We start from the raw sequence: 25,954 nt of genomic DNA on the forward strand, positions 1-25,954 counted from the left end.
TCAAAATCACCGTTACTACCAACAGCAACAAACTCCTTTTCTGTTACAGCATCTGTCCTATGTAGGAATGACAGAAAAACAAAATACATAAATACAACACATAGTACATTATGAACCACATTTTATGGGAATGCAATGAAGCAACAGTGATGATAAAAAGTACAATCGGAGAGGTGGGAATGGGAGTCAAGGGAAATTAGTGTGTGTGTGTGTGTGTGTGTGTGTGTGCTATATATTATATAAACAGAGGTCTGTCCAGAAGATATCCAACCAAAGTAATATGAAAATAGAGACATTTATTGAAGAAGATAAAAGATACAACAAATGTACATAGAACAACACCTTGAATATGATTAAGTATTTTTTAAAAAAGGAAAAATATAATTTTATCCCTACCAAGAATTATCAGATTTCATTTGTTTATACAAGGTCTGTCCAGAAGGTGTCAAGCGATGCACTATGAAAAATACAGATATTTGTTAAAAGGAGATACAAGAAACATTGTACAAAGAACAACGACATCTCAGTCCCCTTCAAAGCAGGCACTTTGGGACCTCACACAGTTCTCCCAGTCTCCATCAACTGCCCTGTTGTATCTTCCTGAATCTTGTCAACTGTCCGAAATCTTTTCCCTTTCAAAAGTGATGTTAGTTTTTGGAAAAACCAGAAGTCGTGGGACACCAAATCTGGGCTATAGGGGGCTGAGTCACCTGGGTGATTTGATGTTTCACACACACACAAAAAAATTTGCACAAGAAGTGATGCATGGAAGATGCATTGTTGTGGTAAAGCTGTGAATCACCAGTTGCTCATACCTGCGGCCTTCTGAAACATCCAAATAATTTGTGCTGAGGAATGTTTAAGTTTAACACAAAATTTGATGCAGATTTGTCGCTCTACTTGCTCAGTCATTTTGAATGCAATGACCACACAGTACACATGCTCACTCAACAATGTCTGCTGCCCCCACTGACCAGTACAGTGAAGATGTCATTGTTCATGCATGCACATGCCAGTCTATGCTCCCTGGCTGCCAGGTTACATTGATGTCACATAAACCACTCTTGTCATATTAACAATGGCTGGACTTTTTTCAGACATATCTTATATGTGTAATATTACATATACACACATTGAAAGAGAGAGGGAAGAGCAAGTATAAAGGCCATGAGATAGGAGCATGCCTTAGTGTTCTAGGAACATCAAAGGCATCAGTGAAACCAGGCTGGAGTGGACTATGGGAAAATTTGAGAGGATATTATAAGAAAAGTTTGAAGTACCAGGATAACTAGACTTTTTAAAAACTTTTTTGATACAGAAATTATCATCCTTAAGATTTTTAATTATTGTTCATTGTGATTTAATTACCCTTAATTTGCCATTAAAATTGTTATAATATTATATACTTTCAATTATATTACATTAGTTTTATTAATTTTCTGTTCTTATTGAAGCAGATGCAGAAACAAGCATATTTTATAGCCCAAACTGAGACTATCTCCAAATTTCAAAACTTATTTGCAGTAAGACCTTGGAACAATTATTGAAACTTATTACAATTTGAATAAAACCTAGATAATTAATTTCTGCGAGGAACAAACTAGACAACTTAAGTCAAGTTCATGACATTAAATAAAAATTTAATATAAGTCTATTGCCCTCTTAGTCAACTTAGGCTTCTATAAAAAAATACCTGAGACTGGATGGCGTATAAACAATAGAACTTTATTTCTCACAGTTCTGGATGCTAGAAGTCTGATATCAAGATTCAGGCACATTTGGTGTCTGGTGAGGACCTGCCTCCTGGTTCATGGATGGTCTTCTCTCTGTGTGCATCCATGGCAAAGGGGGCTAAGAGAGTCTCTGGGCTCTCTTTTATGAGGACACTAATCTCAATCATGACCTTCCAAGGATGTGCTATTTATTATAATATTGAAGATTAGGTTTCAACATAAGAATTTGGGCAGGGCAAACATGTCTATAGAATCTTCTCTTTTCTATTTTTTATTTCATCAATGTCTTTCAAAATGTGGAAAAGTATAATTTGATATGTTGACAGAATCCAGATCATCAGCATTGTATTTAAACTTCTTTTCCTTACATAGAAAGCCAATTAAACTGTTTAAAAATAATATTGGGTCACTAATTTAACTGTAATCTTCAACATAAAACTAATGAAAATTGAGTCATAAGGAATGTTGAAGATTGCCCACCAAAGACCATTGGCCATCTGCTGGTAGCCCAGACAAGTTAGGCTTATTTGGTGTTTTATGGCGAAAGAGAAGGCAAACCCATCAATCTCTGAGTGCAGGTAAGAGTTAGGAGCAGCTTTATGACAAGAGTTAGGAAATACTTGTCCTGAATATTCTAAAAGGGTTCCAGGATTGGATGCTGTCAGGATTGGGAGCAATCTAGTAATGGATATGTTGGTAACTTTTATCTAGAAAGCAAAAATATTAAAGCAGAACTTGCTTTGCTGTTATAAAAATGGGATATTATAAAAATGGGATGGTTAATATGCTAATTGTTGTGGCTGCTGAATAACCTGGTCTCTGTCGTGTTTCAGACCTGATCATGCAGTAGACTTGCCTTTATCTTATTCCATTCCATAGTCACAGAATGGCTTCATCTGATTACTGTTTAGATTCTAGAGAATTGTTTATGTTTTTTAAAAATATTTCAGCTTAGCTGTCAGATGCCAGTTGTCAGCTGCTAAAGTCATTTTCATTTTCTTGGGTGTCTAAAATGGAACTATTATACACTTCCTGGGCATTTTTAGCTCTTCATCATATTTCAGTATGCATTATTAAGCAAACTTTATGGAGGAAGGCAATTGGATTGCCTAATTTTTTAGAAAGTTCTGTGTGAAAAATGTTAAACTTGCTGGCCAATTAAAAATAACAACTCATTCTATCATGGTTTAATATGTAAGTGGCTAGAAGGCAGAAATCAGATCTATTTAAGTTATTTTTCCTAAAATCTAGCGTATATACCATCATTTAAATATGTGAAGTTAGTTAAAACTAACTGATGATAATGCCGAATGTTACTTTACTGATGCAGAACATTCCCCAGAGATGAAATGAGGGGTGGAGAGTGAAGAGAGGACATTTAGCAACAGTCTGCATCAAAATTAGAACAAATGTGGTATAGTCTTTCCAAACATCTAAGCATCTCAATGGTTGTTTTCGGAGAGAGTAGATTATGAATCTACCCAGGTGCAAGGAGCACCATGCATGATGTGGCAATTTCCACAGGTGCAAGTGCAGGGAATTAAAACGAGTTGAAAAAAATAAGGTGGTTAGTTTAGAACTTATGAAACATAAAAGTTTAGGATTTCCACATTGTTTAAAACATTCCTGTGAATAATTGCAAAGACTGGCCCAAATAGAAAAATACTTACTTGGTCTTCTGATCCCCCAAAGCAGAAAAAATAGCATTGTTTTCTGTAGTGAATGACAAGAGGAAATATTTAACCTAAAATAATGAAAAGTTACGGCTACACCTGAAATAAAAGTCCCATGCTATTGTGGAAAGACAAGTGTGATGAGAAATAAGAAATAATAATAAACACATAGTAAGTGTCAAGGAGTGTTATTTAAAAAAAAACACTAGGAGAAATTATATTTCTAGGGCTAAATGTTTTAACTTTGTAATCTTGTGACATACAATTTAAAGGGATTCAGCTTATAAAATGTATCACAGCAACATTCGTTTCTCTATAAAATATTAATCATAAATTCCACTGTCACTGCGATGGGGGAGGGTGTCTTTAAACTTGAAATTAAAGAAAATGTCAAATTTCACAGAGAACCACAAATGCCTGCACATTTCACTTAATAGGTAACAGCATATTTTGCACCTGAGCAAAGGAAAAGACTTTTGTTTTTTTTTTTATGGATGGAAATTCTTTTTCATCTTCTTGTTTTTATACAGATCTCATTGAAACAGTAACCATTCTTTGCTGATTTAATTTTTAGAAGAACAGATTGTATGAGTCAGGTTTTATTTAATTTTAAGTAAGAGTAATGTATCTGTACTAACAGAAAGAACTATGAATGAAACAGAAAAGAAGACAATAGCTGAATGTGTATTTTCCTTATGTGACATTGACACAATTACATTAAAAATTAGCTGTTTTGGAGAATGAATAACACGAGAGAGATTAGAATTTTTTCCAGGAGTGTTCTGAGAATGCATTTAATATCATGGCATTAAGATACCAATATGCATAAATAAAAACCTCAATTTTAAGCCCATGTTTGTGTGTATTGTAAAGTATGTTTCATGTATAATTCATCTCTCACTTTTAAGTAATCCTTCCACTCCAGCACTGTCTAATAGGACTTTCTGTGATGATGCAAGTGTTCTTTAACTGTTCTAAAATAGTAGCCAATAGCAAGCTACATGTGGCTGCTCAGCAATTGAATTAGGGGACTTGTAATTAAGAAACTTGGCTTTAAATTTTGTTTAATTGGACACCACCACTCTGAATGATTTCATCATACTTTCATTTTCTTATGTCATTATTTTTAGCCTAGTTGGAAATAATTGATGAGCTAAGGGTGAGAAAATGGTGACATAATTATAGAAAACTGATATAGCAAAAGTGTCATAAGAAATATAAAGCCACCATAATTTCATAATATATCTCATAGTTATGAGTCCAATGTTTTTTTTATATTGTAACTTCAAAGTAAGATAATATTAAATCTATTTTTTAAAGATTTCATTTATTTATTTTTAGGGAGAGGAAGGGAGGTAGAAAGAGAGAGAAACATCATGTAGTTGCCTCTTATGCACCCCCTACTGGGGACCTGGCCTGCAACCCAGGCATGTGCCCTGACTGGGAATCAAATCAGTGACCCTTTGGTTCTCAGGCCAGCACTCAGTCCACTGAGCCACACCAGCAAGGGCTAAATCTATTTTTAAAAGTAAGATTTCTCTTTGGTTTTTGGGGGACCTCTAAGAAAAAATACAAATCATGAAATACATATATTTAAAAATAGAGCTATTACTATAAGAAACTCAAAAATTAAAATTGAGGCCATTGGATTAATCTTGCAATTTTTAAAGGAGGAAAACTTTTGTGTATATTTTAAAAAATAAGGTTGGTGATTTAAGTGATTATTACAGAACTATAGAAAGTTTTGTTCTGCCCTCCAAGATAACTTTTCAATTTTCGTCATGATACCCAAGATTTTGTAATTTGCAATGTCGTTTTTGGTTTGAGTCTAGGGGGCTGCCATCCGTTAGTGGGTGGTGATGGAGTCCACTGATTCTTCAAGGCGGTAGGTAAGCCGTGCCCGCAGAGGGCTGGGCTGTACTTTTACAACTGTAATGGTTAGTGTCCAAATATAGGTTCACAATCTCCGGCGTGAAATATAAACTTTTTTAGAAAATATATTTTCAATACAGTATGACCTTGAAAATCAATATTGCATATTTGACTATTCAAGTTCTGAAGTCAGATAAGGATAGGTTGGAAAGCAAGCTTCTCTTTATGACTTCATACTAGTCAGTATAAACCTCAATTTTCTCCTCAGGACCATGTACCTACTTTATGTGTTTTGTGAGCATTTAAATCAGATAATGCATCACAAGTGCTTGGCTTTCTGTTTTGTTATTAATAGGAAAGTAATATATTATTCTTTATGAATACAAAGAAGTTTAGCTAATGCTTTCTATGAGATCTGTACATTGTGAAGGAGAATGGAAAAGCTTGAGAATAAAAACAAGGAGCCTGTGAGGTAGTTAAATATATATATATAATTTTGCCTAGGGCACATACTACTCACTCTCACTGATAGAAATCAAACTTAAATTTAACTATATCAGGAAAATAAAAACAATTTTTAAAATATATTTTCTTTCCATTAATAAAAGCTACAAATAAAATGCCCTTACCCTAAAGGAGAAATTTCCTGGAAACCATCCACTGTAACTATGCAGTTACTGTTTTATTTGACTTTACTCAATTTAAATATATTTCAAAATATACCACCAAATTTAAGAATTATTTTATAATTATTTTTGATGATGATGATGATGATGATTTTGTTTTTTCTCATATTTACCAAAATGATATGTAAGAGAACATTTCAAAGATTAGCTAATGTATAAAGTGAAAATAGACCTGAGAGTTGACAAAGGGACGGACGAACAGAAACTAAGGTAACTCCGCCAGTTTGTACAGCTTTATGTAGCATTTCACGTGGCTTAGCCTGTGCGGTTTCTACTATTGTTGCACGTTTGTTAAATAAACATTGAGTGCATAAGCCCTCCCATGGCAGAGTTATAAAGCCTAAAACATCTTTGTATTCATGTATTCATTTCATTATTTACTATTTATTTTTGCATAACCATGATGAATTTTTCAATGGTGCTTTGATAATGTTTACATAAAATAACATCCAAACATAAACAACTTCAAAATGTTTAGGAACACAATAAATTTTGATTTCTCATTTTGTCCTTTAAATGATGATATGCAGTCTTATTTTTAAAATGAGCTTTCAGAAGAGTCAAAATGTCCCTGCTAATGATGAAATTTGACTGGTGACCTTTCTGTGACCTTTTCCTAAGTAATCCAACTCTAGTGCTGAAGCTATCAGCTAGTTGAATTTCTCCCTCCCCTCCAAAGCAAAACCAATCTACCAACAATATCGCTTCAGAACTGCAATTTACATTGCTTCATTAGGCCACTAGTACAGGAGAGTTTCATTTGATAAATTTCTAAATTCTAAGTATTTCATTGCTTTATCATAACTTTCTCAATGATAAATTCTTTTATCTCTAAATGTTTTACAGTTATTGTAATAACTAGAGTAAGATCTTGGAGAAACAGTGATTGGAAACTCAACTGTAAGTAAGGACAATAAATGAAATATAGAGAAAATGCACTTAAAATCATCTACTACAGAACTCTCAATTGTAAAAATTTTTTGAAATAGAATATAAACACAAATATTGAAGCATTTATTATCTATAGTTTTACTGCTAACGTCCCTTCTCCATAAGACCTTCCTGTGGCTCAGCTTTTTAATAGAAACACTTTCATTCTAATTGCTCCCTGATCCAATTAGTTTCACACATGGCCAAATATCTTTCTAAAACTTGCTTCTAAGCCTGATACTCACTTGATCAAAAACTTAAGTGCCTTTACTTAATGGTCAAACTCTTCAGCTTAACACTGAAGGCTTTTAAAGTATCCCACGTGATGCTTCTCTCAGCAAACCTTTTAAGATAAGATGTCCTACACTTCACAGTATTTCTAGATGCCTCTTCAATGGCCCACATTCTTCACTACATAACCCTTTATTCAACTCTGCCTTGAATTCCCCCAGTTTTTTTCCTCTAGAAAAATTCCACCAGTTCAAATACTATGCATTCTATGAATTGTTTCAAGTACCACTTCTGTAGGTAACTTTCTTTGTTTTGACAAGAATGTATAATCTCTTCCTAAATAACCACCATAATACTTCATCAGAGTGCTATGTTGCTTTCATTTTTAAACTTTGCTTTATTTTGAATGATGTATTATTTATCTTTCTTATTGAGACAAAATTCTCATGGTTGATCATATCTGTGGATGTATAGTATTTAATAATAGTAGTAATGTGTCTTGTACACATAGTAATTTATACAAATTTGTTGAAAAAATAGATGTCACAAAATTAATGTTTCACTACAATTAAGAAGAATTTTATGGACTTTAAAGGAAAAGTGTCTGATAGTTTTGAGCATTATGAAAATAATGTTGTATATCAAAAGGAAAGGGAAATTAAAATTTTATTGCAAAATTACAAACAAAATAAATAAATTGGATATTTTAGAAAAAGGCACTCGTGTGCAGGGAAATGAGCAGCAGAGAGTGCCGCAGCTGAAGTGATTCTGTTTACCCTCAGTATATCAACCCACTGCTCCTAGTAAAAAGTGGTAGACCTTGAGATGTGAATCGAGTTTGTTATCAGGGTGTTTATTTCAGTGAAGTACCACATTGGCCATACTCAGAGTATTCAGTATTTCTTTCATCACAGAAGTAAACTGAAGTATGAGAAAAGCCCAAGCATCCCATATAAATGCACACACTTTTACTGTTCCTTAATAGCCCCCAATTTGTTGTTACAAGGAAGCTATATATAGGTAGTGAATAAACTAAAAGTAAATATTTCCGAGGTGGGCATTATTGATTCTGGGTTAGATAATGCTTTGTCGTGCGGAGGCTGTCTGGTGCCCTGCAGAATGTTTGGCAGCAGTTCTGGCCTCTACCCACTACGTGCTGGCGGTATTCCCTCTACATCTCCCCCACACTCTACCAACCACAAATGTCTGCAGACACTGACAGGTGTCCGTGGGAGACAAAGTTGTCTCCCGTTGAGAACCACTATTTCAGAGAAAACTGGAAAGTGACTTCACAAAGGTGAGTTGGTACATCATATTCCTTAGTATTAGTGTAAGTACCAAGAGATCTTTATAACGGTACTAAGTAAATTCTTTTTGTTCAGAAACATTTAAGCAGTAAGATTGCTGTATAGCAAAGAATCACTCTTTCATCTGCAAAATGCTTATAAGTTTTTATATTTCCCTTGATAAAAATTTGCTGTAGGGATAGTTTGTTTTATTCATGGTTATTATTTATTTATTAGTGGTATATGTAGATAAGGATATGGTGTAATGAGTAAGATAAGGGATTACATTTTACTTTTTAAATATTTTTCAGGTTTATTAAGTTATAACCGACATAGTATGGGGAACAAAAAACCCCAGAATGTATTTATAAAAAGATGTGTATTTATTCTTACATGAAACTTCAGTCATCTTCAAAGTACTGTCTTTTTGATATAATACACCTATCCAGATGTTTTTTCTGCTGTTCAAAATAGTTTTTGAACTAGTGCATTTGCTGTTTTTTTGTTTGTTTTTTTTTACTTCTTCCACATCAGCAGAACATTTCCATGAGGACTTTTTTCATTCAGGGAAACAAAAAGAAAAGTTGCTTGGGGCGAGATCAGGTTAATAGGGAGGGTGGAGCATGGGTGTTATGCCATTTTTGGACAAAAACTGCTGAACACTCAGTGTGGTGTGGGCAAGTGTGCTTGTAAATAACCCATTGTGAAATGGGCAAACATATTGAAAGAGTCTTCAAAAATTTCAGTGAAGCCAAACGCAGCCTCTCACAACAATGCCAGCTGGTACACTGATACAGATGGGTTCCTAGAACACTCATGTAGTGGGGGAAGCCTGTACTATAACGGGCCCGCCCTCCAGAAGATAATTCCACTTTTGAGGGCCCCCCTTGCATTAATTTAAGGTACATAGCATAATGCCTTGAGAGATGTGTATATTGCAAAATGATTACCATACTTTATATAAAACCCATTACCTTCACACAGTCACAATTATTTTTTTCAAGTGATGAGAACTTCTAAGATCTATTCTCTTAGTAACTTCTAAATATACGATATGGTATTATTAATTATAGTTGTCATGCTGTACATTACATCCCCAGAACTTAGTCTTATAAGTGGAAGTTTGCACCTATTAACCACCTTCATGCAAAATAATATATTTATTGCTCAAAGAAGAAAAAGATGTGAGAGGTAGATGAATGTGAGATAGTTTAAAAGGAATAATAAAAAGGACATACAGATAGACACCTAGACAAGGCGTGCACAGAAGTCGATTACAAGTTCCGCTACATTGTCAGGCAGGTTTTACAAGGTCCGGATCATATAGAGCCTAACACAAATCTTGGGCCAGGTGCCAATACATCCAGATGGAGAAAGAGTTGATTTTGAAAAACAGTAGAGGACACAGAACATACAACACAAAGCACCAATCCCTAGGGAAGTCTAAGAAAGAAAAGGAAACACCACTATACTGAAGGTAATTAGGAAGGGAGAGAAGGTGCAACTGCCTAGGATGATTTACATTTGTGTAACCAGGATAAGTCACTTCTCTGGGTCTTGGCTTCACGGTCTCCATAGCAGTTCAACAGCAGACCTTCCCTGTGCGCTGTCTAAAGTATTCAATGAGCTGATGCATATAGAGCCTTCATAGTATTTTCTATTATTTACCAAGTCCTTGGCCAATGTTTACTATTCTTGGAAGATAGCTATGACAGTTTTAATTTTATAACGCAGTAGTATTACTGACGAGTAGTCGGAAAAATTACAAAAATCACTACTCATGAATTTATTCAAGAAATATTTAATTCAGGTCCAGGAGTTATTCTAAGACTCAGGATAAACCAGTGAATAATATTGAGACCATTTCTGCTCTGAGGAGCTAGCTCTCCTAAGGATATAGGAAGCAATGGGTAATATCATTTATGAAAACACCTGAACTTCAGTTGTTGCAGTGTGCATGTTACAATGTATAATGTTACCATATTACAACGTTACAGTTCTAGTAAAACAATAGATATAAATGAGTAATAATACTGTGCCATGAATGTTTTAGGAACTACATCAGTGTGTATAACATTAAATTTCTGTTACTGTTTTATTATTATAGAAGGGGTAAGGGCTTTTTTTTGGTAAAACATTTAACTTTTAACTTCTTTTATTAACCTGAAAAACCCCTAGTGATGGATAAACGATGTTGTTGTTGAACCACTGACACTAAATGCTTTAATAGCTTGTGTTTTCAAGATTGTCCATCAGATGATTTAATAGTAGCTTCATCACAGATCTTTTCTCTTTTCTAAAAATCATTGTTAAGGATATAGAAAATCCATCCTACTAGATATCTGTACTTTGATTCACATCCTGAATCATCCAAATAGAACAAGAGATGCCCTTATTTCGTATGTTAATAAAGCTTTTAAAATTTTAAATAAGAACAATATTTGTCCATTAATGTATCTTTTGATAGTAATTTTGTTTCATTTCTTTTCTTTTTTTAAAGCCTTCATTTTTAGAAAGAAAGGAAGGGAGGGAGAGAGGGAGAGAAACATTAATGTGTGGTTGCCTCTCATGCGCCCCCTACTGGAGACCTGGCCGTCAACCCAGGCATGTAACCTGACTGGGAATCAAACCAACAACCCTTTGGTTCACAGGCCAGCACTCAATCCACTTAGCCACACCAGCCAGGGCTGTTTCTTTCTAAATTTTTCAGATAAGTAAAAATAATACTTAAGAAAAAAGTGTGTTTCATGTTTTTATTAAAGATGAGTTCTAAAGAACTACTAAAATATGATTTGTAGATAAGTGCATATATCCTTATTTATGTGCCTTTGCAAAACTTCCTCATTTGCTTCATTCTGAGAGAAATAGAAAGTAGCTCATTCATTTATTCTCCCCAAATTTAAAGAACTCTTACATTATAGAAGGCTCTGGAGACACATAGTTCAATATATTAAGATCCTGGATCTTGAATGCTCAAAATGTCATGGATAAAGCAGCCATCTAAATAAAAAATGTGCGTGTTTTTTTTTTTTTTTTTACTAAGTACAGTGTTTTGTAATAACAGTATAAATCCTGCATTATGAAATAATTTAAACCTACTTATTTACTGTTCCTTGTCACTCAAATATATAAGTAAAATATAAGCATTTCATATTATATAGTATACATTACATACATATATTTATTTTTAATAAATATGATGTCACAGAGTTGACTTATTTGAAGACATTTTAAAACAGACATGGTAATTGTTGGTTTACCAAAAAAAAAATCTAAGTTTAACATACAAGATAAAGCAAGTGTAAATAATTGCAGTGATAATAATAATGCATTCTTACAAACCTCCCCTTTTTTTACTATCATTAAGTGTTATAATATAATACTTTTATATTGGTAATTTAATTGAGAATTAATGTCTCAAATTGAAATAAGAAGATATATAAAACTGTAATTCTGTTTTGTGTTGAAGTAGAACAGGATGAAATGCAACTCTTACTGCATCTAGACTGAAAAATAGATGGAATATTTCCAAAGCAAGTGTGGAATTATTATTTAAGTAAAGTTCTCAAAAAATATTTTCAATACTTTGAAATATACAGTGGAACCTGGGTTCTCAAACTTAATTTGTTCCGGACGCCTGTTCAAAAAGAGATTTGTTCAAGAACTGAGCAGCGCCTGAGAGAGGTGTCACTGATCGAACAGGTGTCGGCACCAGAGGTCTGTCCGGCCGAGACCCGAAGTTTTGTTGGACAATCGAGACATGTTTTCTGTGCAAACTTGGCTGAGAACCTACTTGGTCAAGACAGGAGACATTTGGAAACTGAAGTTTGACTGTATTTGAAATGAAAAACCACAGCCAAATAAAATTGACAAATAAATATAGACAGGAAAAAAACTTTTAATATTTTTAATAGATAACTTGGCAATAACATATACATATAATAAATGGTTTAATTTTATATTATTTACATTCTCATTCAGACTCATATCTTCATTAGTAAAAAGATTAATAGCATAATATATGTAGAAATTTAAAATTATTTTATAAAATTATCTTATTATCTCTGTGCATTGTGCCATTTCTGAGTCTCCAGTTATTTTTATATATAACAAAATAAACAATATACAAAATATTTACATAATGGATTCAATTATTAAAATAATGAATATTTTGGTGAAATTCTGGAAATTATAAAGTTAAAATTAACCTTTTTTATGTGACTACAATTTTTGTTTTGTCTTTTTTTTTTTATCTGAGACACCTGAGTGTAGAAGTTCTATACCAATTTAAAGGTATTAATTTTAGAGTGTCATTCATATTTCACTAAATTACCTCTACCTTAATTTTATCCTAAGGGAGTGCCTGATCAACTCCCTTATACACTAATGTGAGTGGTGAAATTAAAATGACAATAATAATGACAGATCTGTAGTGTTAAGTAAAAACTTGTTATAGACCAAATTATTTCCTGTTACTAAAAAATATGTATACTTGGGATGGAATCAAATTTGGGGTAATAATCATGTCATTGCAGTATTTGATGTGGTTAAAAATGCAATTTTGAGGATGTTTTTAACATGGCATATTTAAAGAGGAATGCTTACATATCATGGAAATAGAATTTTGGGTGATTATTTAAATAAATTCCTATATAAATTGAGTTCTTTCCCTGCCAAAATCAGATGAGAAAAATTAGTTGTAGTAATGAATTAAAAAACAATTTTCTATTTCTTAATTCTGAAAAGTTGTTATCTAATGATATCTAATGCAGAAAATGTGTACAAGGAAGAAAGTCAGTAATTGCTATTTAATTAACATAAAGGGGGAGGGTCATCCAGGAACATGTAAAGGATACATGGTGGTCAAGGGTGGGAGGTGGAGGTGGGTGGTGGGGGGAAGTGGTGCTGGAAAAATGGAGACAACTGTACTTGAACAACAATAAAAAAAATAAAACAATAAATAAAGGTCAATGCAGTGGTATTTAAAAATAAATAAATAAAAGCTTAGAGTAAAAGTCGGTCTAAGGTTTGTGATATGAATATTTAAGGTTAATTTCACATACATCAGACACCAACTAATTTCAATTATTTTTCTAATATTTCATAATTAATGTATCAAACTGATAATAAGATATATAAAATTTGTTGTTTACTTAATAGTTTGTTTATTAAGCACGGATTTTGTATAAAGCACTGACAGACACCGAACATACAGCAGTGACTTTTTAAAAACTACCCAAGGTGAAAAGCAGAACATGTGGCAGAGGTATCCAACCAAATTTCTGAGAATGAATGGTTGTTCCTAGCAAGGCTACTGAAAGATTTTTCTTGGAATCCTAAAAGCAAAGATTAACCATGCCAGATTTTAAACAGAAGAATGATGCGATCTCATTTATGTTTTCTGGAGACAATTTTCTTTAGTTCTAGAAGTGTTGGAAGGGTGGAAAATTGGTACAAGGGAAATTACTATTATGGTAAAGCAGATAAAAGAAGTGATTGTGGAACTATAAAAAGAGAAATGAGATTTGACAATTATTTAGGAGGTAGATCAACCAGATGTGATTAGTTCATTGATTTAGAAAAGATGAAAGAACAAGAGGTGTCTTGTGTATATAGTGGAGAGAGAGTGGTGGTGTTGTGTAGAACAGAGATTGCCGGAAGAGGAATATGTTGAAGGAGATTTGGAGACTTTGAGTTCATTTTGGACATATGTAATGCGCCATGCCTTTTAGACATTCTAGTAGATATGTCAGATAGGTTCTGCCTACATGTAAGCGTAGCTTATGATACAGAACTGCCTTGGGATATAAATCTGAGAGTGATTGGTGAGTAGATAGAGACTGAAAAGATGCATATCGCTGAAAGGACCTAGAGAAAATTATGTGAGAACAGATTGTGAATCACATTCTTGGTGATCTCAATATCTAAAGACTAAATATAAGAAGATAACTGAACTGAATCTGAGAAAAAGTAACTAGAAATGTAAGAAATGATTCAGAAATATGTGGGTAAGTGATGGAGAAGAGAGATGTTGCATAAACCTAGGGATAATTCTTAGGAATATTTGAGTCTAATCAATATTTTATTTCATATCAACATTCTAATATAAAATAAGAGTATTGTATTTTATTCCTTGATTTTGGTAACTTAGTGGTTATTTGGTGGTCTTTGTGAAAGTTTTGTAGAAATACATATTAAGCATATTATCTGCTTTGGCATGTAGTTGTAACTGAATTCTGTATTTTGAATATGAAGAGAAAGTTGAACCGTGCTTCAGGGAACTAGTTGTTTGTTACACAGGTTCTTACCTATCTAATAAACTATTTAAACTAAAAGGTGCAGTGCTAAAAGAAATCAGACCATATTCTGTTTTCCTCTCTTCAAACAGCTGCCTGCTATTGTGCATTTTCCATAATTGAAACAGGTGCTTTCCCATCCATACCCCTTTGACACAAACTATTCCTTTGCATTGAATAGACCAGGAGTGCCAGGGAGATAACATTCCCTCCTCCCTCCAGAGCAATTCTCACCAAGAACTAATGAGAATTGGTAAAAAAAAACAAGGTCTGGAAAAAGTCCAGCCATTGTTAATGTAATGAGAGCGGTTTGCACAATACCATGTAATCTGGCAGCCAAGGAGAGTGGACTGGAATGTACATGTGTGAACAATGACGACTTCACTGTACTAGTCAGTGGGGATGGTAGACGCCCTTGAGTGAGCATATGCACTGTGTGGCTGTTGCACTCAAAATGACTGAGTGAGTACAGCAATGAATGTGCATCAATTTTCCATTCCTCCATGGAAACTATTTGGAAGATTCAGAGAGCCATAGCTAAGGGCAACTGATGATTGCCAGCTTCATCACGACAAAACACCTGCTCACGGTTCATGTCTTATGCAGTTTTTTTGCAAAACATCAAATTACTTAGGTGACTCAGCCCCGCTACAGCCCAGATTTGATGCCCAGCAACCACTGGCTTTTCCCAAAACTAAAATCACCTTTGAAAGAGAAGAGATTTCAGACTGTCAATGATATTCAGGAAAATACAACGGGGCAGCTGATGGTGATTGGGAGAATTGTGTGAGGTCCCAAGATGCCTAATTTGAAGGGGACTGAGGCATAATTGTCCTATATACAATGCTTGTTGTATCTTGTATCTTCCTCCATACATGTCACTATTTTTCATATTGTATGTCTGGATATCTTCTGGGCAGACCTGTATTCACTAAATACTCCCGTGCCTCGCCCAGCAAGAACATAACTCTGATGCATGCTCTACATTCTTTCTCAGAGTTCACAGCAGGATTTAACCCCAGTTGTCTCTGGTGTAATCTGCTCAATAACACAGTTTTTTATTTTCTTCCTTCCCTTTCTACCTCATTTCTCAGTGCTTTCTGACCTCACCCCTTGTAAAAAACATGTTCCAAGTTCTGTCTGTTAGGAGTCTGTATTAGTTAGTGTTCTCTAGAGAAACAGAACTGATAGTGGGAATGGACACACACACACTAAGCAATTGGCTCACACAATTGTGGAGTCTGGCAAGTCTCTGAATCTTCAATCTGAGTCAGCATGCAACAGACAAGAAGAACCGATTATTTAGTTTCATTCTGAGTCCAAAAACGTAAGAACCAGAACTGATGTCATTTCACTCTGAAGTCCAGCAGGCTCAAGACCCAGGATGTTCAGTTCAAGTCTAAAGGCTCAAAAAATGTCAATGTTTTAATTTATAGAATGAGTTGGGCAAGGGTCAGCTCTTTTGTTCTAGTCAAACCTTCAGTGGATTATATGAGAGCCACCCACTTTATTCTGAGCAAACAGCTTTTTAAGTCTACCAATTTAAATATTAATCTTCTCCAGATTAAGATGCACAAATTGGCAGTTACAAAATAGTCACGGGGTGTAAAGTATAGCACAGGAAGTATAGTCAACAATATTGTAATAACTATGTATGGTGGCAGGTGGGTACTGGAAATGTTGGGGAGAGCAAATTGTTAAGTATATGACTGTCTAACCATGATGCTGTAAACTTAAAACTAATACAAAATAGAATTAAAAATAAACTGTAATTAAAAATAAAATATTAATAAGCATGTGTCTCCTCCAGAAGGCTCTTACAGAAATACTCGTAGTGATGTTTGGCTACATATCTGGGTGTCCCATGATGCACTCAAGTTGACACATAAAATTACCCATCACAGGCACCCAAATTAACATGATTTTCTTTCCAAAAATCATACTTTTGTGATCTTTCTTCTGCTACTTATTTTTTCTGGAAATAAAGCTTCCTTTTATATTGTCAGAAGAAAATTAAATTTTGTTATGTGTATACATAGTCAAATTTCAAAAAATCAGACCTCAGTTTGCCCAGAATTGTTCTTGCTCACAGCTGTTTCCCTGCATAATTGTTAATATTTTCTCTTCACTTTAAAAAATATTCTGCTTTGAAGACAAAGTTATATGATAAGTCTAGTCATTAACTGTGATAATAATAGAAAAAATAGTGGTGTATTTAAATCTTTTATATTTTTTCTACTAATTAAAATATAATGAGTATGTGTCATATTTCTTCAAATTCTTTTTTTCTTCCTGGATAATCTTACACTGCAATTATTTACTATGGCATATACAGAATGCCTGTTTATAACCTGGATAATATTGTTGATTATCTTAAATGTATTTTCTTGTTTAAATGATTGGGAAAGAATGAGCTTAAAAAGAATAAATAGTTTATAAGGTTTATTTTTCTATATGTGACAAATCTGAATATTTTTCTGAAATAAGATCTAACCTAAAAATTAGCCCCGGCTGATATGACTCAGTGGGTTGAGCACTCAGAGGGTCACTGGTTTGATTCCCAGTCCCTGCAAATGCCTGGGTTGTGGCTGGGTCCCCAGTGGGTGGCACATGAGAGGCAACCACACACTGATGTTTCTCTCCTTATCTTTCTCCCTCCCTTCCCCTCTCTCTATAACTAAATAATATTTAAAAAATAAAAAATAAATAAAAATTAAACAGTTGATTGGTATTTATTTAATTGGCTTTAAAGTTAAAGTGTGTGTATAACCCCAGGCCAGTTCCATTCTTCCATCACAACTAAGGATGGATGTGACTAACTCTGACTATCAAGAATGCTCAGAGCCTATGTCATTTGCAATGGAGATAAGAGGAGGAGGCAATTCCATGTTGACTGTGGGATACACAATGCCAGGACTTAGCAAAGTCTCATGAAGAAATGATATGGTTTACATTGTCCCCTTTCTTTAGCTTGCTTTCCATTTCTGTATGAAATATGTATCTTTATGTTTATTAAATAATATTACATAGCATAAAGACATTTATAAGTATAAATGTCTTAAAGCATTCTTGAATCTTTTTCCACTAAGGGTGATTTCATTACTAAATGGAAATAATTTTATAACAATTATGTTGTAACATGTATAACAAAATGTAAATTTTTAGCAATATTCTAAATAACTATTTCGAATGTCTTGCTAACTACTTTAGAGCAAGCAGCATGTACCAATTACTGCATTATTGCATTTTTCAAAAAGATTCTGCATAATGCTGTGAGATAGTAGTTGATCTTGAATTTTTTGTGGATTCCTTATTATAAGCTTCTGGTATTCCTGCAACAATGGAAGTGTTGTTATTCAAATGTACAAAAATGCATTCAGTCCACATAATAGTATTCATAGCTGTCTATAAATAGTTGAAGAAACAATTCTATGAAATGCTTGATAGTTATCTGAACCAAGTTTTTTGCAATTTCACTTTTAAGTTCAGATTTCAGAAATAATACAACAGTGGTGCTCATCAAATATTCAGATATTTCTGGTAGCTTTCCATGGACAGGATAGTAGCTTCTTAAAATTACATACTCTTGTTTCACCAAATCTAAGAAATCCCTTTGGCATGTACACAATTATAAAAAAGAGCGTGAACACATAGTGTGATGTACAGTTACTAAATGTATAGTTTTATATGTGTTTAATGGCCTTTTCATTTTTTTCTAGATACACCATCAGTTAAGATTATACCGTCCACTCCTTTTCCACAAGAAGGACAGCCTTTAATTCTGACTTGTGAATCCAAGGGAAAACCACTGTAAGTGATTTAATGAGCAATGAAGTTTTTTTTTCTTTTTTTTTTTCTTCTCCTATTCTGCTTTGATTACAGGCTTTAACTGCAGAAATCCACTGCTTTTGTCTTGGCTTGGTGGGCAAAATGATCTCTAGAACAGAAAACCCCCTGAACCATGTCTTCATTAAGTGTCTGTGGATGATTGGTCTTTTCCTTTGTCATCTAGTGAAGTTTCCGGGATGGTATCCAGCTGTGATTTTTTTCTCAGTAAGATATTTGAACCTGAAAAGGAGTATAGGCTTAATCAGTCCCTGTTTATGTCATCAGATTGATAAAAGTTAGACATTATTGAACTTACTCTTCCATGAAAAACTTTGAAAATATTGAAGCATATTCAAAATATGCCCAAGTTTTAAAGTTAGATGAGGAAGCAGTCTCTTAATAAGGAAAATCAACTCTGTATTTCTTATGTAACAGCTCCCACAAAACATAATTTGTGAATGTCATTTGTGTGGAGGGAATGTAAATGAAAAGGGTCACAAGCTCAACATTTTCAATTGTATTTCATTATTAGAATACCTTAGTTCTAATATTACTTCAACTCTACAATTATACTTTTTCACATTCATGTTTATAAACAGCAAACTCATAGAAAATTTACTTTTTATACAAAAACCAAATTAGTATGGATTATCCAAATATGGATTATTCAAAGATTATTTGAGAGCCATTTGATCATTCTAATATAATAACACTCTAGGTCTAGCATAAATTAATAATTTGATTTTTAAAAATTTTTCCAATTGACTTGAATTTTCATTTAAATTTTAAGAAATAAGGTTTAATTCTTCTCTGTGTGAAACGGGAAATGCAGATTGGTGCAGCCACCATGGAAAGCAGTATGGAGTACCCTCAACAAATTAAAGACGGATCTACCTTTTGACCCAGCAATTTCACTGCTGGAATACATCCTACAAATCCTTAAATACCAAGTCAAGTAAAATTATTAAAAATTTGTTTTTAAAAATATTTGTTGTTTAAGTGCAGATTTCATATTATTCTATGAGAATATTTTCTAAAAGTTTTAAGACAGAAGTTTAAAATGTTATCTTCAACTGCATAGCAGTGTACTTTTTAGCACTAAGCATATTTACACTTCCTTATCATAGTTTTGGTATTTTAAAACTGCTTTCTTTCAGTAATTATTTCCTAGAGATATAAATATGCAGATTTAAAGAGCAGTTTTGAATTAATGTATTAGTTTATCTTTTAAGAAATGTTTAAGCATTTTAAACATTGGAAACATTTTTTCTTAGTAGCCTTACTGCATGTATCCTGCACAATTCACTTTAATAATTCTTACCATCTGATAAGATTAAATTGCTTATAGAAAACATTTTTCAACTGCAATATGCTATCAAAATGTGGCAGTGCATGTTAGTATTAAAATTTTAACTAGAGCTTTTGGCTTCAAGTTCAGTACTTTAAATAGGCAAAGAAGTGTAGCAGATTCTAGCCAGCTTTAGACATACCTAAATCCAAATTTATTTACTCCTGATTCTGTGTACCAAACACCAGAAACTTTCCACTTTCCTTTCCATCTTCACTTCTATCCCTTGTGCTTATTACTTTCCAACTCTTTCTGTTCCTCTTCCTTCTCTCTCTCTGCTTCTGTCTTGTTTATTCATTTCTGTTCTGCATTATAACCTCAAGGTTCAGCATAGGAAGATACAAAGGAACATAATCAGGATCAAGGCATACAGAGCAAAGGATTTTGGCTTTTACTTTCCCTCCATAATTTTGTTTCCAAGTACATGTCCCTTATCCACCCAAAGTTTACATTCTTTAGCTATTTTCTACTATTTCCATTGCGACTATAGACTGCCAGTTATGTTAGCCAAAGTAACTTTTGAAAAACTAAGATGGGTTCTACAATAATTTTCATCCCTGAAGTTGAACCCTCGGAAGCTTGAAGGTGAAGAACTAGCCAGTCTCAAGACACATCTTACTCTTGCTGTACATGCTGTTTTACCAGACTTTCTTCTATATTTATTCACTTTCTCAAAACTTGCCAAATTCCTACCAAACTGACTGTTTCTACCATGAGTTTACAGCATATAGAAAACCTCTAATTAGTACAGTCATTATGTTCTTTATCCTTATAGGTCCCAATGTGGTACACAAGTAAATGTATGTTATTTTCTTATATTGTCTTCTCATTCCCATCTTCATTTTTACCATTAGCTTCCCTTGTAGACTGCCAGGCCATTGACATTAAAGGTATAGCTAACATTCCTTACTGCCTTTAGACCATTGCTTTTCTTATGTCCTTCCTAATCATCTTTAAATCCACTCTTCTACAGTTTCAAAGTAACTATCATGTCCAATAAATGTAGCATTAACTCCTTTAAAGACAGTCTAATTTCTAGCTTCTCTTTAATTTATATTATATCTCCAACAGTGCTAGATGAGGCAGCTAGGACAAAAAAAGAGAGAGAGAGAGAAAGAGAAGACTGAAAAGAAATCATTGAATTTTCCCAAAAGGAAATTTTACTGCTCGTAAAGAAAACAGTCTCACCAGAGCAGAGAGAACAGAAGGCAAATTGAAATGGGTTAATCAGGGAAATAGTAGGTAGTGATGAAGCAAAGGTAATGGGTGTATCACTCACTTCAGAAAATGAATCAGGAGAAATGGAAGAGAAAGAAGGAAAGCAATTTATGTCAAACAGAAGTTATAAATAAGAAAAAATAATAGAAAGACCATTCATATTTTAATATGGGATCAAAAAAGCCTAGAAAGTGTGGGAGTAAAACTGAAAGATGTGGTATCACAATAGCCAATGGGCAGGTCCGAGTTTCCTATTTTACTGCCAAATTTCCGCTCCATTACTTTGGAGCAATTATACTTGATTCCCCACTTTGTTATTTTAGAGTCACTGACAAGCAATGCTAGCTCAGCTGATTGGCTCCCAAAACACTTAATTTCTATTATGTTTCCATTTACCTGATCCACCTTTAATGAGCAGGTGGAAATCAGAAATGGATAATGGGTATATGTTTCCTTACAACTCATTGCTGACCTAAATAATATCTTTAATCAATGACCAAATATTTATTGTTTCTTTCAAAATGTTTGATTGATGTATGACTTGCCCAAGGTTATTAGGCATATTGGTAATAAACAAAATACTGCTATCTTTTGTCTGAATTACAAAGGACGGTGTGGCTGAACTGGTGCTGAAGATGTTCCTGCCTTGCAGTCCTGTATGTTGATGTTGTTTTCTTTGTTCTAAATGTGAGGGCCCCAGGAACTCTTGATGAACAATCCTGCCTTGTTTGCCTGCTTTGGACTGAAGCCTTTTTACTGTTTTCCCACTGAACAGCTGCATAACTTGGGCCAGGACCAAATTGTTCCACTTGACGTTGCTATAGAGGCATTCTATTCTTTCCTTAAAAGAGAGATTACTGTACATGTCTGTGAATTGTTTTAATTTTAGTTTAAAGTGAAGACCAAACTAATGCCAACCACTTTGCTTTCAAGTCCCCAGAGATTTTGCAACCTTCCTCTTTCTTTGGCTGCATTCCCAGACAGCTTTCAGGCAGGGGCTTTTTCATTTGTAGACGTAGAGAGAGGGAGATAATAAAAATAATAAAAAGCTGTTATATTACATGAAGGCCATGACCTTAAGAGGTGTGGGTGTGCACCCCACATGCTATAACCAATGAGTCATCATTCATTTTAATCCAAAGTCCAATGTTTAATACTTTTAAATATACTTCAGGAAAGCAATGGGATATATTCAGTTAAATGTGTATTTGACATTTATTCTACAAAAGAAACTAATTATAGGTATTGTTAAATTTTTCTGTGTATCCAGCACAATGTTTATGTTTTATTTACTATTTTACCTTCTGGTAACCATAATTTTTCTTGTGTTCTAATCATTAATTTAATATATATAATTGCCTAGATCCCTATACTGTACAAAAAGAAAGATTTTAATTTTTAGGAAGACAAATTGCATACTATATAAAAACTAGTGAGGTGTCCTGACGCAGCCATTATACATCCATTTTTGAAATTATCAAGAATTTAGGAAGAAATCTGCTAAGAACATACTGATTCATTTTCAATTAGCATAATAGAGATTAAAAATGAGATTCAAATGAAAGCAAAACAATTTTATATCAGGTCAGTTTCCTTAGCCTAATATGTCACTTTTTGCCAATTACATGTTATTTTCTAATTGTCATACAACCCAATCACAGCCAGAAGAAATGACAAGACAAACTAGGAGTTAAAAAAGGCAAGTTATCATCCAGAGTGAAATGCCAAAACAAGACAAAATATGAATTTTGAAGAAAAATAATTGCTCTACAGTATTAGCAATTGTATATCATTTGACCTAAAGGATAACAGATGTTAATTTTACAAAATTTGTTTCTCACCTACCATCTATGCTATTGAAAGCTATCTAATTAATAATCAGGGTGTTGTTCATCTTCAGATATGAAGCCTAAGCTATCGTGCTCTTGGGCACAAGTAGTTGTGTGGTGAAGTGGCAAGAGCAATACAAAACTAGGTTTGAATTATGAATCTTGTGAATATCTTTGGCCTCAATGGCCCTGGACAAATCACATAACCATGCAAAATATTTTAAAAAATTAATACACCTCATTTTTTAGAGCCATTTCAGGGTCAGTGAAGCCGAGTGGAAAGCACAGAGTCCCCCAATTCCCCCGCCCCCACACTTGCACAGCCTCCACCACTGTTCACTTGCCACGCAACATTGATACACTTACCACAGGAAACGGACCCACGGGCTCATCGTCATTCATGAACATGCCGTTATTGCCCCAAAGCCCATAGTTTACACTAGGGTTCACTCTTCTACATTCAGTATTCTTATTCTATAAAGTTAAGAAAATAAAATATAGTGAACAATTTTTCAAAATTAATGATCATATATATGACATTTCTGCCCCCATGTCATTTCATAAAAAATAATAACCATGAGAGTGATGATAAATTATTACTTTTACAAGAATTATGTGCAGCATATCTAACCAAGTTTTAAACTCAGAATTCTTAGTTTTGCATTTAATACATATTCTGATATTGGCCAACTATGACAACTCTGAAAACTGTGTTATTATCTCATATTTCTTCCATGGCTCTGACATTCAAGGTTCCAAGTAGAATAAACACCTTCTAGGATGATGGTTCATGACTTTCAAAAGCATGATTGAACAGCAGAGAAATACAGACTAAAGTAATGTCAAAACTGATAGATCAACATGGCTGTTTTAGTTGAGGATAAATAGAAATTATGAGCTGCTAGAAATAGGCAGGTGCATGAACCCTCTAAAATACAATATAGTCAGAAATGGGAAATTGGACTATTCTGAGCCACAGAACAGCGCCCTTATAGTGTTAAGGTAGAAAGATTTTCAGAACAACTGGAAAGGATTGGAAAGGGTGGAGAATGAGTATTGCCACAGCAAATGTGGGAAAGGCTGCACTCTAAAGCAGTTCTGCTGGGACGAAGGAACTAATCGGTTAGCGAGTTTTGACAGAGAAGACAAAGCAGGAGATATGGGAGGCCATAAACAAGGAGAAAGAAGTGAATGTCATGGCTCATGAGTGGCTGAGCATCCAAGATCTGTGATGTACAGTCTTGTTTTGACAAAGATTTCCAAGTACACTGATGCTTAGTGTCTTATTTTAACCATACAACTATCCTGTTATAAAAAGTTCACAAAGACTTTTATAATAATTTCCACTTTGTAGAAGAGGATGATAAGTCTTATAGGTTCTATGACTTTTTCCAGTCACATGGCTGATAAATGGTAGAATTGGGATAATGCCCTCTTAAAATTTTAACAATACTTTTAACAAAACATTTAACAATGTTTACATTATCTTGTTTGCTATATTTTCAGTTCTCCAATCATATTGATTTCTCACAATAACTTGATGAGGTTGGCAGGAAGGAGAGCATTCTCATAAACTACTAAGAAAGCCTATTTACCAAATAGTTGTAAATAACCAGTTATGTAAGCTTAATGTTAGTACGTCTAAATATTATCTAAAGAATTTCTAAACATATCTATTTCCTACCTAGATTTGTGATTAGATATATAGTAATTATTCTCCTGTTATATACATTTGTTTATAAAAAGCAGGTTATATTATATCCTTAATTTTATGTAACTTTAGAAGATTAAGACTGCAGGTTAATACTACAAAGCAGTACTAACGCAGACGCAATGCCAATGCAATGGAATACAAGGGGAAGTCTTATAGGGTAAGTAGAATAAGCAATAGGTTAAAAGTGAACATTCTTTAAAAGTAGTATTTCTTGTTAAATGTTATGCTTAATATGTTTCCAAAACATTTGGCTGCATAAACATAATGAGGGTCTCCTTTTCATTAGAGATACTCTTGCAGTGGCAGTCCTTGGATAATGAAGGTTACAGGATATTTAGAGTGTTTTTCTTTCCTTATATCTGATATCTAGAGAGATACAAATATTGTCTCAATTAATTAAATTAGAGGCAATATAGTCAGTTTCTTCTAAAATGTTTTCAAAGGTATAATATTGGGAAGTTCATATAATTTTTAAAAATATGTATCCATGTGCTTTCCTTCCCCTGTGTGTTTCTTTTCTGAGACCCATATGGTCTTTTTCTTCCATCTCATGGCTTCAAAATTTAATCACTCATTGACTCTCTGGAAACGCACAAGTGCTTATCTTAGAAATGAGACCTAATGTATTTGGTTTTGCTTTCGAAACAAGAAGCTGACTCTGGGTAATCCCCACTGCTGTTATTTAGGCTGGGCATCTGTGGTGTTTTGAGCACTCAATCATTTTCAATTAAATGTTCCTATGTCTGTGAAAGTCCCATAAGGTGTGCAGAACCACAGTTATGGATCTGTAGAGGAAATGTTCTTTTTGAACTTTCTCTGGTAAGCAGTTTTCTTGCAACAAAAAGCTAATTATTTTGAGGGATTATGTAGATCTTTAGCAGGAAACTCTAAAAGAAAAATGTTTCAATATGCCATTTTGGAATGATGCTGTCATAGACATTATTAGAATTTCAAGATGCAGTTTTGGGCTCATAGGTTTAAAACTCTGGCCCTGGCTGGTGTATCTCTGTGGTTTGAGCGCCAGCCTGTGAAGCAAAAAGTTGCTGGTTCAATTCCCAGTCTGGGTACATGCCTGGGTTGTGGACCAGGTCCCCAACAGGGGGCGTGTGAGAGGCAACCACACATTGATCTTTTTCTTCTTTGCTTTCTCCCTCCCTTCCCCGTTCTCTACAAATAAATAAAAATAAAATCTTAAAAAATCTCTGTAGTTTATATATATATATATATACACACATACACATACATATATATTAATTATAAGATTACATCTAAGCATTTCACTTTATATCTAAAGATATATAAGCATTGCA

At 33.8% G+C, this 25,954-nt stretch overlaps 1 protein-coding gene across 4 annotated transcripts in view; it reads left to right on the forward strand.

The window, feature by feature from the left end:
* Window positions 1-25,954, forward strand: part of CADM2 (cell adhesion molecule 2) — a 1,053,394-nt gene that overhangs the window by 923,073 nt on the left and 104,367 nt on the right. For all 4 annotated transcript variants that reach the window (XM_071220611.1, XM_071220610.1, XM_071220612.1 and 1 more), the window contains one exon: window positions 18,427-18,517. In XM_071220611.1, coding sequence (XP_071076712.1) covers window positions 18,427-18,517 — 91 coding nt within the window. The remainder of the gene's footprint in view (window positions 1-18,426; window positions 18,518-25,954) is intronic.

The sequence above is a fragment of the Desmodus rotundus genome, chromosome 2, assembly GCF_022682495.2.
Source record: "Desmodus rotundus isolate HL8 chromosome 2, HLdesRot8A.1, whole genome shotgun sequence".
In the NCBI taxonomy this organism is placed as follows: Eukaryota; Metazoa; Chordata; class Mammalia; order Chiroptera; family Phyllostomidae; genus Desmodus; species Desmodus rotundus.